Here is a 15,422-nt window from a genome sequence, read left to right on the forward strand (position 1 = left end):
TGGAGTATTTGCATAAAAAGCTAATATACCAGAGTGTATTATCAACAGGAGTATCATATGTAAGACATGGGAGATAATTGTTCTGCTCTGCTCAGAGAGTAGAGCACCTGTGAGGAAAAGATTTTTGGTTTTTTGGGTTTTTTTAAAGGCATGTTGAACCTTGAGAAAAGAAGACTGAGAGGACCTTCTAACAGTTATCAAATATATTAAGGGCTGTAATAAAGAGGCCAATGTTCAGTTGTTCTCCATGTCCACTGAGGAAGGACTGGAAATAATCGTTTTTGATCTGCAGCAAGGGAAATTTAGATTAGATGTTAGAGGACAGTCTTTTTAAGCTGGGTAAGTACTGGAATAGGTTACCAAGGGAGGTTGTGGAATACCTGTCACTGGAGGCTTTTAAGACCACCTTAGACAAACACCTGTTAGAGATGGTCTAGGTATACTGGACCCTGCCTCACCATGGAGAGGTGGACTATCTGACCAGATTAATTATGCTACTAACTAGTCCTGGGCAATCAACAGGGAACCTCCACTAGTTGGAAAGATTTTTACTGTAGGAAGTCACTTCAAAAATTAAATCCCTTGTTAAGTGTGGGACCTTCTCTCATTCACGTCTGTGTCATGTTAAGGCATGATTCTGCCTTTGTCCACAGTGTTTTGGGTTTTTTTAGTAGATAGTTTGAAAAAAGCTACATTAAAATTAAATTTGCTGCCAATACAATCAAGTTATGATTTCTTCTGAAGCATTTGATACTGGGCTAGACAGATGATTGGTATGAGCTGAGATGGCAATTGCTATGTTCCTAAACTGATTAAACTACAAGAATAATCATATAGTTCCGGCTATAAAGTATCTATATTTCCATTGCAGTTTGTAGATTAGAGAGGATCAGTCATAAAATCTACTGTGGTGAAAGTTGCATAGATATGTAGTGCATAAAATGGATTCATTCTAATATATTTAACTGATCTCCCCCTCCTGCCCCCAATTTATTTACATGTAGCAAGCTCAACCCTTGGGGGAAATGGTTGCAAGGTAGTGGTTTTTAAAATGTGACTAAGATTTAGTTACTTTTAAAGAAAAAAAAAACTTAAAAAGCAACCAAATTAATATCACTGGAGAGTGAAGCTGGATTTTGTTCCAAGAGTATAGGAAAATGGAATTGGTAGCTCTAAAGTGTTCTGAACCACACATCCTCTGTTGTATGAGTTTCAGGCCTTAAAACAATAACTTCCATCCCTTTTCACCAAATCACCCTGCCATTTCACTGTCTGTGAATTTCACCACACAGTTCTGAAAATGTTTTAGGGAACAGGTGAAGTGAAAAGTATTCTCCAAACACCTCAAAGTGCTTGACAAAGCACTTACATACCAGTGCTTCAGTAACTTTATGTGGGCAGAATGGTCTCTGCAGTACCATACTGCTAAACACAAACTACTAAAAAAATAAAGGGAAAGCAGCATTTTTCTTCTGCATAGTAAAGTTTCAAAGCTGTATTAAATCAGTGTTCAGTTGTAAACTTTTGAAAGAACAACCATAATATTTTGTTCATCGTTACGAACAATCTCCATCCCCAAGGTGTTCGTAACTCTGAGGTTCTACTGTATGTGTAAAGAGGCACATATAGCATTTGTTTTCAATGCTGAATTTTTCAGCAAATCTGTAAATAATATCTACAGTCCACACACACTTTCTAGTAATGGATTCTGCTAACATGCAGTTTTTCTATAATTCATAGTAGTTATTAGTTGTGCTAAACTACTTTTCCTTTACCTAAAAGAAGCAATTTCTGTTGCCTCCAGTTCCCTTCTCTAAAAACAGTTTTATAGTGCATTTCCTGGCTCTCTATCTTCCCATATACATATGCAGTCAGGTTTGCAGTGGGACAGTGATATATCCTGCAGGAAATTGAAAAGTGGTCTCTTGCAGTGATGTAAGTTTCCTTACGGTTGTATCTTGCCAAAACATGTAAGCTTTGTAATAAGATGTGCCAGTTAGGCATCATTTTATATTGTTTTCCTTTTTTTTTATTTAACGGCCAGCGTGGGAATTTGGGGGCAGCTTTTTAATGAGAAACGCCCTGCCAGCCCCATGAGCCTAGCACCTCAGGTTAACGGACGATGGCAACACTATTTCATATGATGATTGTTTTGGTTTTGTGCATTACATTTAATTGCTTTATTATATATAATTGTAATGAGAAGCAATCAGGTATTCTTCAGAATACCAAGAACCATCACACGCATAATGCTCCTATATCTGAGATTTCTAACCTGAGAAAAATGCATCCTCCTTCAGATCATAAAATACATCGTTTGGGCTGTGCTGTGAATGCTGCCAGAGGTCAAAATGAATTGAACAGTCGCTGTTTTCAAAGTTGCTGTCTCTCGCCTAGGTGAATAAACCTGTGTTCTGAATGAATGTATTATAGCAAACTCACACTTTCATATATCACTTGAAAGTGTCTCGGTTTCTCTAGTTTGGAAAAATAATTTTGTAAGGGCAAATGTCTGTATTGAAATGACCCTACTTAATTCTGAGATCTAGCCTCAAAACGCTTTCGTGTTAGTTTTAACACCTCTCTTCATGCAAACCAAGCAGTGGGAAAGGGTATTTCCAGCTTGTCTTAGTTTTGTGTTTCTTTTAACACTCTTGAACTCAACCAGTGACAATTGAAAAGGGCACGCACTCACACAGTCGAGCTTCACACTTGATTTGTCACAAGGTGATCCTGAATGATGCTTGTTGACAGTGGGACTTTGAATTTGAAAACTGCAGTAGCTAAAACTTTATGAAGCTGTACAAACTCTGACGCCCCAACCCTCCAGTTACACTGACAGGCAAGTTCTGAGGTGGATGGAAATGAGGATGGAGAAGGGGGCAACTTAGCTGTCTCCAGCCACTTTCAGTTCATTTTATGCTGCATAAGCACTACAAGCGAACTTGGCAGACTGGAGAATCCGACTTTGTAACTCTATCCAGTCTGTCTCTGCTATTTAAAATTACCCAAGGAACCTGTGCACTATGTAGACAGACAGAGTATAGTTAAGGGTGGCAGTCCAAATCTCTCTGACCTTGTTGGTTTGTTTAAATAATTGTAGGTCTGATTTTAAGCACAGGGTTTTTGGAATGGAGAAGAAGAGGTTGTATGGAAGCTTTCTATTTTTATAGTAGGTATGAGAGAATAAGGCGGACATCATGTATCTGCTTGGAAGATTACATCATGTCTAACAGCACACTGAGTTTGTTTAGATTTAGCCTTTGGGTTTGTCTAAAACAAGATTTTTTAAAAAGGTGTATTTTTAAAATGTGTTAGCTAACACATTTTAACACTGTTGTAAGCAGGACAAGTTTTGTTTTAGCATGTGCTAGTTGGTCAAGGTGAACCCTAGGCACCCCTTGAGGTTCACCTCAACCAACTGACACACATACAATGTGTCCTGGATACTCTAGTGCAGTGGTGCTCAAACTTTTCCTGCCACACCCCCCGTTACCAATAATGGAATCTGTCCACGCTCCCCCTCCATTACTGCACAGTTGGCTCAGCAGAGGAGCTTGGGCTGATGGCGGAGCTGGGGGCAGAACTGGGGATAGGGGAGAAGCTGGGCTGGGGGGGAATGAGGGCAGAGCTGGGGTGGGGGCAAAGCAGGAGCAGAGTGGAGCTGTGGCTGGGACCGGAGCTGGACCAGGCTAGGGGCAGAGTAGGGGGCGGGGCAGAGTGAGGCTGGGTGGCACTCCCTCTTTGCCCCCAGTGAGGGCTGGCCCAGGCTCCGCCGTGCACCCCCACACAAACGTCCCTCTCCGCCCCCCTAGGGGATGCACCCCACAGTTTGGGGACCACTGCTCTAGTGAATTAAAACATGTTGGCCAACACATTTCTGAAATACATCTTTTTATCCTAGTTTAGATAAGCCCTTTGTGTGGTGTTGCTAAAATGTATGTGGGTCACAGCTGGTTAAAGTAATAAATCCCATTGCTTTGTTTTGGGTGGGAGGGTATGGGGGAGGAGAGAACTTTATTTGTAAAATAATTTGTATATAGTTAAATCACTAGACTAGGTTATCTAGGGAGGCTGTGGAAACTCCCATCACTGGAGGTTTTAAGAACAGGTTAGACTAACATCAGTCAGGGATGAACTAGATGTCCTCTTGGTGTCCCTTCAGGAAATTCTGTATACTTGTGTGGACCGTGGCTCAGCAATTGGTCAGCAATTATAGTCTTTTGCCCCTCCTTAAATCCTGCTGAAGTTACCCAGAAGAGTCTATATGATTAGTGTGCATCCTGAAATAAATATATTAGGTGAGTGAGAGTAGAGTAACAGTAACATAGCCAGACTGGTTTGAGTAGCAGCCATGTTAGTCTGTATCCGCAAAAAGAAAAGGAGGACTTGTGGCACCTTAGAGACTAACAAATTTATTTGAGCATAAGCTTTCATGAGCTACAGCTCACTTCATCGGATGCATTCAGTGGAAGTAACAGGAATGATAATAGTTCTACATGTAAGATAGGGTTTATCTGATTCTGCCCTCCGGTCAGGATTCTTTTTAATCTATGAAAAAGGAGAAGGAGTACTTGTGGCACCTTAGAGACTAACATTTATTTGAGCATGAGCTTTCGTGAGCTACAGCTCACTTCATCGGATGCACGGATCACTTCCGATGAAGTGAGCTGTAGCTCACGAAAGCTTATGCTCAAATAAATTTGTTAGTCTCTAAGGTGCCACAAGTACTCCTTTTCTTTTTGCGAATACAGACTAACACGGCTGCTACTCTGAAACCTTTTTAATCTATGGACACAGCTCTTTACACTAATATCTAAACTGTAAAATACACACAAATGTTTTGTTGTCTTTTGGCTCTTAAGATACTTGAAAATTTCAAAAAGTAGTAAAGGCTGAAAACTTCTGTTATGTATTACATATAACTAAGGAAGTTGTTCTCAACAAGAAGATAGGTTCGTAAATGGCGAGCCATTCTTCTGATACGTTAAAACAGACGTCATTAGTTTCCTTGGCTCTGGGGTACGTATTTAGAATTAAGAGAGCTAGCAATCCGTGCAGAGGAGCAGCCAGAAATTTCTGTTTCTTGCTCGTCATTCAGTTCTGCCTTCTGCTCTTGAAGGTGACACACTGAGCCAGCCAAACTTAGCATGTAAACATGGTCTGAAAGAGAGGCAGCCTTGGCAGCCTGACAAGGAGATGATTGACAACTTCCTGTTACCACAGTAAAAAGGATTAGGGAATTGCCTTTCAGTGTATAACACAACAATGTTAGTGAAGCCTGAGGAGAATGCTGGAGGGAAGTGGAATCTGGAATTAGTGGATGAAGCTGTGCCTGGCCTCCTGGCCTCTGTAATTTAAAGTGGGGGGAAGGGAATTTGCCTCCTGGTGCTAGCTTGGACCATCTGTCTTAGTGATGACAGGAAGAGGGTTGATTCAGAACCACAGGGCAAATGACTGCCTAACCACCACTCTTCAGGAGAGAGGCTGTAATTTCCACATGCTCTTTTAAACATAGACAAATCTGGTTTGATTTCCCTTGTCTCTAGTAACTTGAAGAAAACATGCAAAGATTTCAGTCTACTTGGAAATGCACACAGGAGAGTTGTTAAACCAACCATAATTTGGTTTTATTCTTAAATGTTGCAGAAAGTTCTCAAAGGAGAAGGCAAATCTCTTTGTGACGTTTTAATAAAACTAAACAATGAATGTGTTTTGATGAGTCAGCAACCAAACAAAAATTTTTTTTTAAAACCTAGAGCAAACACTTCAATTCAATCCTCTTCTTCTTTTAGTGTGGTCCACTAAGGAAGTGGAAGAGGGTTACTGTAATATTTCATGGTAATCAACTTTTTCTATAGAAACGTATTGCTAATAGATGGAGAGGAAGAATACATGTCATCAGCTTATCTGAGTGTGGCGGACTGAAAATTTAACTCTGCATAGTGTAGAAATCCATTGTAAACGACTGCATCTAATAACCCTCCTCCCTCATCTACCTGCTTCATGAGATTTGTCAAGGGCCTGATTTCCCTGCATCTTGTAAATGTTTTATGAAAATCAAATCAGAAGTGATTATAAGTAGGCGGTTACTTCATCCTCTGCTTATTTCTGCAAAAAGATAAGTTCGTAATAAATAAATACTACTGCCTTTTTAAACAAAGCTTAACATATTTGCAAGGCATGCAGTGAGAGAATTTAAAAAGTTTGCATCAGCTGTTGAGTTCTATTTTGGTGATGGATTCCAGCTAAAATAATGTGGACAGTTATAATTAAATAAATGACCCTCTTATTGACTTAAAGTATCAGTTCAGTCTGATGAACTGTGTGCAGCTGAATTCATGGTTTTTTTTAAAAAGTTATAAAGAGCAAACCCTTTAACGTGGGGGTGGATGCACAATTTTTTAGCTCAGTTAACTTGGTTTTGTTTAAGGTTTTTTAATTCCAGGTTTTCTTGGAATGACAGTTGCTATCAAATAGCTAGTTTTGTAGAATTTTCTCGTGTTATATGCTCCTACCAGCAGATGGACACAGAACAAAGTTACTCATTGCTTGTGCGTGTGTGCACGCCCACGAGTGCTCTTTTCCCAATTAGTTCCTCTTGCCTTGGTAGTGTGTATACAGATTTCTGAAAGATAAGCCTGTAAGTAACATTGGGTGTTTAGTCACCTGAAAAGGCCTGTCCTACCATCAGCTCTAAAAGGGGTGTCTTTGCTAATCTTGAAGCAGATCTCTGTAAATGAGAACATGCAGACTCAGCTCTTGATTCTACAGACTGTCATAAGCTGTCACCAGAATGCTCTTTCGAGGCCTGAAAAAATTAATTACTGAAAGTACTTGCTTGTGCACTTACTAATATACTAACGATGCAGTGTGGCAACACTACAAAGCTTGTTACCATGCAGTAAGTACCCCTCCTCACAAGGGCAGGCTCTCCTTCTTTGCACAGAGGGTTAAGTTAAACAACCACCAAAGATTTTTGAAGAGGAAAGGGGTGTGATTTTTAAGGTACATGACAATGTCCATGTTCCCAGTGAAATAATCTAGTTAATCTTACTAAAGAGAAATCTATTAAGGCAGAGGCAAGGCACAAAGAGAGGATGCCCAAATAACGAGAGACTCTCCGGAGTCTCATAAACAGAACTTGTAGGCTGAAAGAACATTCTTTTCTGTCTAGGTTGTTGTACCGCACTCATCACTGTAACATGCGATAGCTTTAGCCATTGCTGTCAGCATAACTTCCCATATAACTGAATAACATCCCATATAACTTTTTTCACTACTCCTTTTATATCAACTTCTTGAAAGTTAGAAAGTGAGACCTTTCCTTACCAAATGTGTCCAGGATATGAGAACATACAAGATGATTATAGATCGTATTAGAATGGTGGCTTTAATTCACAAATTTCTTACTTTAAAATTTGTTGACATTAAAATTGCTTTTTCTGTTGTGAAAACTCTATTCTGTCCTCTGCTTTTAAGAGACATGTCTGACACCTTGTATCAGTGACAATTAGTCAAGAGTATTTAAAGAACACAGAAAAAACTCAGAGCTTTTACTCTATGCACATTTGACACCATGTAGCATTCTAATTAAACTGCTCATGCGCCTGATTCTCATATATACTAAGTCCCCTTCTACCATGCTAGTAGTGTGAGGGAGTCTTAATCAAGCCTTGTACAACATAAGAGAGAACTTAATAATACCAGAAGCAGACTAAGATGCAGTTTAATCAGAAGATTTTGTGCACAGAATCCATGTAAATGTTGCATTAAGTTATGCTGATTTAACACAGCACAGTCATGGGAGTAATCTTGCCACTATATGTTACCACTCCAACAAACAAAAAGGTAATGTTAAAACTAACTTGCTAAACTTATATTTTGCTATTTGTATAAATAGTGACTAGGAAACTGTCCAATCATTTAAGAAATTGTAGTCCTATTCCTGTTTTAGAAAATCCTAACCCGGGTTTACTGTAACCACGGTTATCTGTGTACACTCAAATCTTCTCTGAACTCCGTGGAAAGACAATCTCACATTTGCTTCAGGTTTCTGTGTATTACCGCAGTTGTGTGGTGATATTTTTTAAATGTACAGTCTTTTTCTTAAATCTGTCCTTATGCAGCATCGCTTTCAGGGTTATCCAATAACCACTTACCTTACAAGTTCTTGGCAAAAATGTGTTCTTTGACTAGTTTTGGTTTTTTGTCACTTCAGTTTGCCTGTGTTCACAAGAAATCATTTTATAATTTTAACTTTTTTTAATTTTTTTTTTTTATTCTCTCACTTTACAGCCCAAATTCTCAAGGGATTTTCAACCTGGCCTTTTTACAAGCACAACAAATACAATGTTAGATGTGACTTGAAAATCTGATCCTGCAAAATATTTCTTGGTGGGTGGGGGTTATGTATGTAAAATCTCATTGATGAGGGAGGAACTGGTGTGTTATGACACAAGAAGAAAGTATTTTCTTCTCCCCTCACTTCTACCAAAATCAAAAGTGCAAAGGCACTAGTCTTTTCCTGAGAGCTTCATCCCAACTTGAGGACTTGCTCTTATAAGATTTAACTGAAGGAATCTTGGGAGAATGACATCTCATGAATTCATTGGAAAGATGGTTGCACCCCAATCGAGCTATTGAAATTGTGCACAAACTACACACATTAAAATAGTGTAAACCAGAGGGATTGTCTGCAGAGAAACTGCAGACACAAACTTAACCCAATAGTTGTCTGATCATTTATTTTATGTGCCCAGATATTGTGGTTTTTCTTCCATGGTGTTGCCATTTCAATTTTTTTTTCCCCAATGATCCAACTGGATAAAGAGAGTCATATAAGAAGAAATAGCTTGTGCTACTCCCCTTAAATTAGTGCATCTGACTATAGTAAATACACAAAGGGGTAGATTCCACATAGAAGATCCTCACAGATGTGTAGGTGGTTGGAGGAAGCTGTCAATCAAGAGAACTTGGCATCTCCTGACCTGTTAGGTCTTTGTCCCTCCTCACCAGCCCTACTGCTTAAACAGCCTCTCCCTGGGAGAGCAGGATACATTGTCCTAATGATTGATCACTATTGCTCCTTTTTGGGAATGAAGATCAGTTGGCTCTGCAGCTCTGCACAGGCCTCAAAATTACTCTCTCTAGAGGATGTTAGCTGTGCAGTCATCCTTCTTCACCCTATTGTGCACCCATCTTTTGTGTTATCCTGCAGTGATAGTCTTTTTCTGACACTTTAAGGCAGCTGCATCAGTACAAGTTCAAACACATGCAAAACTATAACTCACTTGACTACACACACACACATACACTCTCTCTCTCTCTGGAGCCTCAAAGAGTGGCTCTCCAAAACACCACTGCTGCTGGTGAGAGGAGAAGTCCCCCCATCCCTGTGGATACTTGGAGGTTGGTGGGAAGAGGAATAACTTGCTTAAGAAAAGGAATGATTAGTTTTGCTCATCCTTCCCAACGTGAAAAGGGAGGCTGCGGAAAGATGTTGGACTGTCTCCATGCATCTTCCTGCTGTCTGAGAATGGTGGTGGCTGGTGGGGCTCTGGGACACTTCAGCGGCAAGCGTGAGATGGGCGGAGAGAAGGGGATATGAGAGAGTGGTTCTGTCTCCACCCACATTCCAAACCAAACATGGTTGATTCAGCAGATGGGATTGCATAACACAGGGAAGTGAGCAAAGCAATGTAAAGCAACACAGAGCATTGGTCAGCTAGTGATGTTTGTTTTATGCTTAAAAAAAAAAAAGACGATGACCAAGCTAATGTAATATAGATTCAGATTATGTTTAGGCTATTATTCGTGTATCTCCTGACTAACTTTAAAAGCATGATTACTTTATTTTGTGGAATCATAAAATCTAGAAAGGCTTATTGTATCATTCAAGAATCATTCTTGACAGTACACTTCTTAGTGCCCTATTCAGTCTGCTTTTAAAAATCCCAAGTGGTAAGGCTTTCATTACTTCCCTTGAGCAACTGACTTCTGACCCTGCCTCAAATTGCATTGCTTCATATTTTCAGCATGAATCTTTCAAATTTCTTTATATAGTCATCCTGTATATTGCATAACAAATGGTGAAACTATTCTGAAAAGCCAGCAGAGGCAAGGTGACCAGTCCAGTTTTGTCACTGTTGGGAAGTAGTCTTTTCTCATCTTGTTCTGTGATCAGTGCTTATCTCAGGATATTACTCAGACACCTGATTAGCCATTCTTGAGCAACAAACACATTTAGTGGGAAATGGACTGTAGTAAATGATTAACACACTGCTCTTCACTAATGACATATATTGACTAGGCTTTTAAAATTGTAAATGACGAAGTCATTTGAAAAAGGAACGTCTCAAATTCTGAGAAGGAAATGTAAGTTAAGCATTTTTTTTTTTAAGCAAACCTACTGCAGTGTTATAATAGAGATCTTTTCACACAGAAACTGGATAATTTGTATTTTCTTCCCCACCAACCGTATCTGACACATTATACGCACACTCCTTTTATAAATGTGGGTAACTCACATTTTCACTTACCCCGTATTTAATAATTGTGCTTGGTGACTTCAGCGTCCATGTGGATAACAAGCCTGAAAGAGCCTGGGATTTCTTGGTCACCAATGATTGTCATGGGACTGTGCCATGGGGTTAGCAGTTCAACTTCTTCAGCAGTCCTAGTGTTTGAGATGAGTGGAGGTAGGGGAGTACTGATATGTATACTCACATTGTGGACAGAGTGTTGCCTCCTTCAGTTTCAGGTTTGACGGTCTACCTTCATGAACTAATGGAACTGAACTGGTTTTAGATGGCTCTGAGGAAGAATATTGATCCTCCTACAGACCTCTCTAGCAATGCTTTGGAATGGTGTAGCACGCTTTTCCGCCACTTTTTGTGAAATGGCCCCAGAGGCACACATTTCTCTAAACGCATCCCCAAGAAGCGTACTGGTGGCATGCAGTGACTGAAGTGAGAGGGAAGACTGCTAGCGCACAAGCAACAGAAATCCCAGCTCGTACATCAGTTGCAGCATAAAATGCTTTTTAAAATCATATGCCATGGCATCATGGGAGGCAAAAAAAATGGTGATGGGCTGTATACTAATTAACAGCTTCATACTCTTGTTGGCCGTGGATTGTTATCCTGCAGGGATTTTTCTCTGACACTTCAAGACACCTGCATCAATACAACTCCAGGCTTATGCAACAGTACAGTGTTTCTCGTTGGTATCTAGGCAATGTTTGTGACTTCTTTTGCCATCCGTTCCTTCCACTCTCCCAGTACTTCTTGGCAGGGATGCCAACAGGTGCAATGAGGTGTTCAGGCACTTCTGCCAGTTTCAGTGCTGATACAATGAAGGATTTCATGCAAGTGGAAGAGAACTTGTTAAATAAATCACACTCTGGATTATTTATGGTACAGGTGAAAAGCTGGACCAGTTTCTGAAACAGGCTCAATGGATGGTCTGCATCAATATGGTGGGCATATTGTTTGCACATCAGATTCAGAGTTCTCAATCAAGATTGCACATGAAGTTATTTGTTATCCTCAAATCTATGATCAAATAGAGATGCTGGTTAAGACCCCTTGGAATTTCTCTTGCGGGAGAAATAATCTTAATATGAAGCTGCAGGTCTTGTGATAGATCTTGATGGCAGTACATGATGTATCACCCATTTGTTGAGATACTCATTGCAACGCAGTGATGCAGTAGTATCAGACCCAAAAAACTTCAAGACTCTAGGCAAGATCTGGGCTAGAAGAACACTGGACGTATCTTTTGAAAATTAAAGAATATTCACTGAATTTTGAGAATGGTGAGAACTTTAAAAAAAACAGCTTAAAAAGTTGATCATTCTATGTAAGTAGTTTGTGACCCATTAGTGTTAGGCAAATGCTTAGAGAACTGCAAAGAAGGTTCCAATTGACTTTTTTTTTAAACCTGCAAAAGACCATTACTAAATCTTCTGCAGCCTGACTATCTAGTCTGTGTGCATAAATCAGTTAGTCACACCTAACATTGTCTGATTGCATCCTATTTAAATTCCTTTAAATGATGCAATCAGCTAATTTTTGCCATCCAGAAGGAGTTATAGCATGAACATCCTGCTTTCTAATGTACATTACAACAAATAACATACCAGGCAAATAGAAATTGTGTTCTCTCACCAAGCACTCATAGGCTATGGCATATTGTATTTTCTGTCTGTGGTAGCAACTTCTGTGACCTACATATAGATCCATCTGCTTTTTTCTAGAATTTAGGGGCAGATTACCTGTATAATGGTGTCTGCTTTTTTGTGTTGCCAATATTGCCAATACCTGAGTTCCTGCATGTATCTCAAAGCTATATGCAGTAATATATGGCTGTATGAATTAATTATCTTTTCCTTCCCTTTTAAAATAGAATGCTACAGACAGCTCTTCTAATTCTTCTCAAAAAAGGGAACAGCCTCTGCGGATACTAGCCTCTCCTACACCCTGCGAACATCGCAGAATTTGCACTCATGGTCACGTTCACGACCAGTATAGCTCTGACCACTACCAACCAGAACAAGTGAGCTTCTTATTAATTGCTGCTTACTTAAAGGGATACTGTGAGAAAAGTTCAAGCATCAAGTTCTTAAATAGTCTGATATTAAGAGACTTATGAATTTTGTTTTTAAAAGTTTTCAGTGAAGAGGAGGTTGGGTTTTTTAAAAAAATTGGAATTTGAACACTCACCTGTGCTGTCTGCAACAGACAACTGCAGCATTGGGCTGGCATGTGGATTCTTAATCTGGGGCTCTGTCCCTGTGGTGGTTACAAATATGTGCATATTGTACATGTGAGAGGGGGCATAGTGAGCAGCATGCCTTTCCTTATGTCTAGATGGGATGCAGGTTCTGAAGCTATTTTCTGTTGCCACGTAGGGTCACAGCATGTAAAAGCTTGTTACCACCATGCTAGTGTAGAAAGTGAGGCACAGTATAAAGTGAAAGTGGTTTGTCTATTTTGTTAATCACAGTTTAGTAGCATACAAAAAAAAAAGAAAATTAAGTTAATTTTATCATTTTAATAATGTGTGTGATCAAGATAAATTTTAAAAAAACTAAGAAAACAGTGATTAAAATTTATTTCCCAAATGCACTACTGATGCTTAGTAGCACTTGATCAAAAATGTCAAAAGTCTCTGCCAGTTCTTGATAGAAAAATTAACTGTTTGCCTTTTCTCCAGCAGTCAATACAAAGGTCCTATCGACACGTCAGCTTTCCAGATGATGATGAGGAGATAGTGCGCATTAACCCTCGGGAAAAGATTTGGATGACAGGTTATGAGGACTACCGCCATGCCCCGTCGCGAGGGAAGTACATCGACGCTGATGATGTGGACTCGTACGTACGTTTTGCCAAAAGTGATGCCTCAAAACACGATTACAATTATCCTTACGTAGACAGCTCAGACTTTGACCCGGGTGAAGATATAAAGGGTGCTGCGATAAAGACTCAGCCTGTCAAGTTCAAACCAAGACGGAAGGAAGATGGAGAGAGATCGCGGTGCGTGTATTGCAGGGACATATTCAATCATGAGGAAAATAGGCGGGGTCAGTGTCAGGACGCACCAGACCGCGTCAGAAGTTGCATCCGTCGAGTCAGCTGTATGTGGTGTGCGGACAGTATGCTGTATCACTGTATGTCTGATCCAGAAGGAGACTATACAGACCCTTGTTCATGTGACACCAGTGATGAAAAGTTTTGCCTCCGGTGGATGGCCCTTATCGCCTTGTCTTTCTTTGCCCCATGTATGTGCTGTTACTTGCCCCTTCGGGCTTGTTACCACTGTGGGGTTATGTGCAGGTGCTGTGGTGGGAAACACAAAGCAGCTGGATGACTACACACAAGTTTAAATTGTGTTATGCTTTCCCTGTAGTTAAGGAGCACGTTGGTTTGGAGCATTCAAATCCTTTATATTTTGATGCAGCCTGTGTGCCCAACAGAGTCCAGAAACCACTTGGATCATTTATGTTTGGTTTTTCATGGGCCACTCTGCATTGATTTGCTCTTCAAGTGTTCTAACAAACTAACCTACAGCATAGACTTTTGTATTATTAATCTGTAATCGAACAGAATGTCGTGTACATGTTTATATTTTTTCAGTTAAAAGGACTCTGAGATATGAACTGTGGATGGTGGTGGATTTTAGAACATCTCTAATATGGATCTGTCTTGCCGTAGCTTGCCTTGAGCAGTACCACCTAGACGTAGCAAGCATCGGCACTTTGAGAAATATAGTGTAATGGAATGAAATCCCACCCAGAAAGTATTTTAACCTGCGATCAGTTATTGTATGTATAGAAGGTGTTCTAGTAACAAACTTGTACCACAACACAGTATTGCTGTCACTGTTTGTTTTCTAAAGCCAAAATATTCATGTAAGCTGCAGTTTCTCGTTAGAGTCCATAATCATTTCTTTTGTCAGACATCTTAAATTATTTCTCTGATGTTAAATTTCAAATATTAACTGAATGTGGGAAATGAGCCTTAATTTCAGTTAACTTTTGAGAATCTGAAAGTCCTCCAAACTGCATTCATTTCAGATCAATACTTGAAAGGGAAATTTAAATTTAGGCTTTTTTCTTAAATAATTTTGCAAATAAAACTTTAGTTTTGGAATTCTACATAACGGGAAGGAGCTTTTCATTACCCTGCTATGTCTTTATTTGAGAATAAAACACTAATATTTCAGCTGAATAAAAATTCTTCTCGTTATGCAAAGAATTAACAAGATAGCCAGTGCAACCACAAAAGTAGTAGCATAACCCATTGTGATTTTGAGAAACATTGAACAAGTGGTGGATTATGCAGAAAAAATATATTTTTAAATTAAATTTTGGTCTATAGAATAAATACATGTGCATGAGAATTTTACATTCACAATGAAATCCACATGTTAGAGTAACTCGGAATATGTATTTAAAATAAAAAGCCTACATATAACTACCACTCCCATTTCCTGACCCTGTAAATGCTTATGCATGTGCTGCTTTTATACATGTGAGTAGTCCCGTTGACTTTAGAAGCACTTACTCACAGGTGTAAAGTTCATCATATGAGTAAGTGTTTGTGCGATTGGGGCCAAAGTGTCTCCTACACCCTTCTCCTCCCTGCTCACCACCCAGATACTGAAAGTGGATCCAGAGAGTTGTGTTATGCATACAGCAAGATGAGAATACTTTAAAAAAAAAATGTTACTGTCATGTCTTGTGTACAAGGCTTGTAATTAGCTGGGAAAAGAGTATTTTTCTAATATATTACAAGGAATAGCCAAATAATTTTTATTAAAATAAAAAACAAAAAAGATTTAGATCAGTTAGCTATAACTAGCATAGTACAATCTGAATATTTTGAGGCAGCTAGGGATTGGCTTGTCAAAGCTGGCAC

General features: G+C 39.4%; 1 protein-coding gene across 2 annotated transcripts in view; it reads left to right on the plus strand.

Annotated features, from left to right (window-relative positions):
• SPRED2 (sprouty related EVH1 domain containing 2) overlaps positions 1–14,774 on the plus strand; it is an 80,966-nt gene extending 66,192 nt beyond the window's left edge. The window contains exons 5-6 of one of the 2 annotated variants that reach the window (XM_073339468.2): positions 12,409–12,558; positions 13,219–14,774. In XM_073339468.2, coding sequence (XP_073195569.1) covers positions 12,409–12,558; positions 13,219–13,872 — 804 coding nt within the window. In that variant the 3' untranslated portion in view covers positions 13,873–14,774. The remainder of the gene's footprint in view (positions 1–12,408; positions 12,559–13,218) is intronic. The other variant, XM_073339469.2, reaches the window with a different exon arrangement.
• Positions 14,775–15,422: the final 648 nt, after the last annotated feature.

This window comes from Lepidochelys kempii, chromosome 3 (assembly GCF_965140285.1).
Source record: "Lepidochelys kempii isolate rLepKem1 chromosome 3, rLepKem1.hap1, whole genome shotgun sequence".
NCBI lineage: Eukaryota > Metazoa > Chordata > Testudines > Cheloniidae > Lepidochelys > Lepidochelys kempii.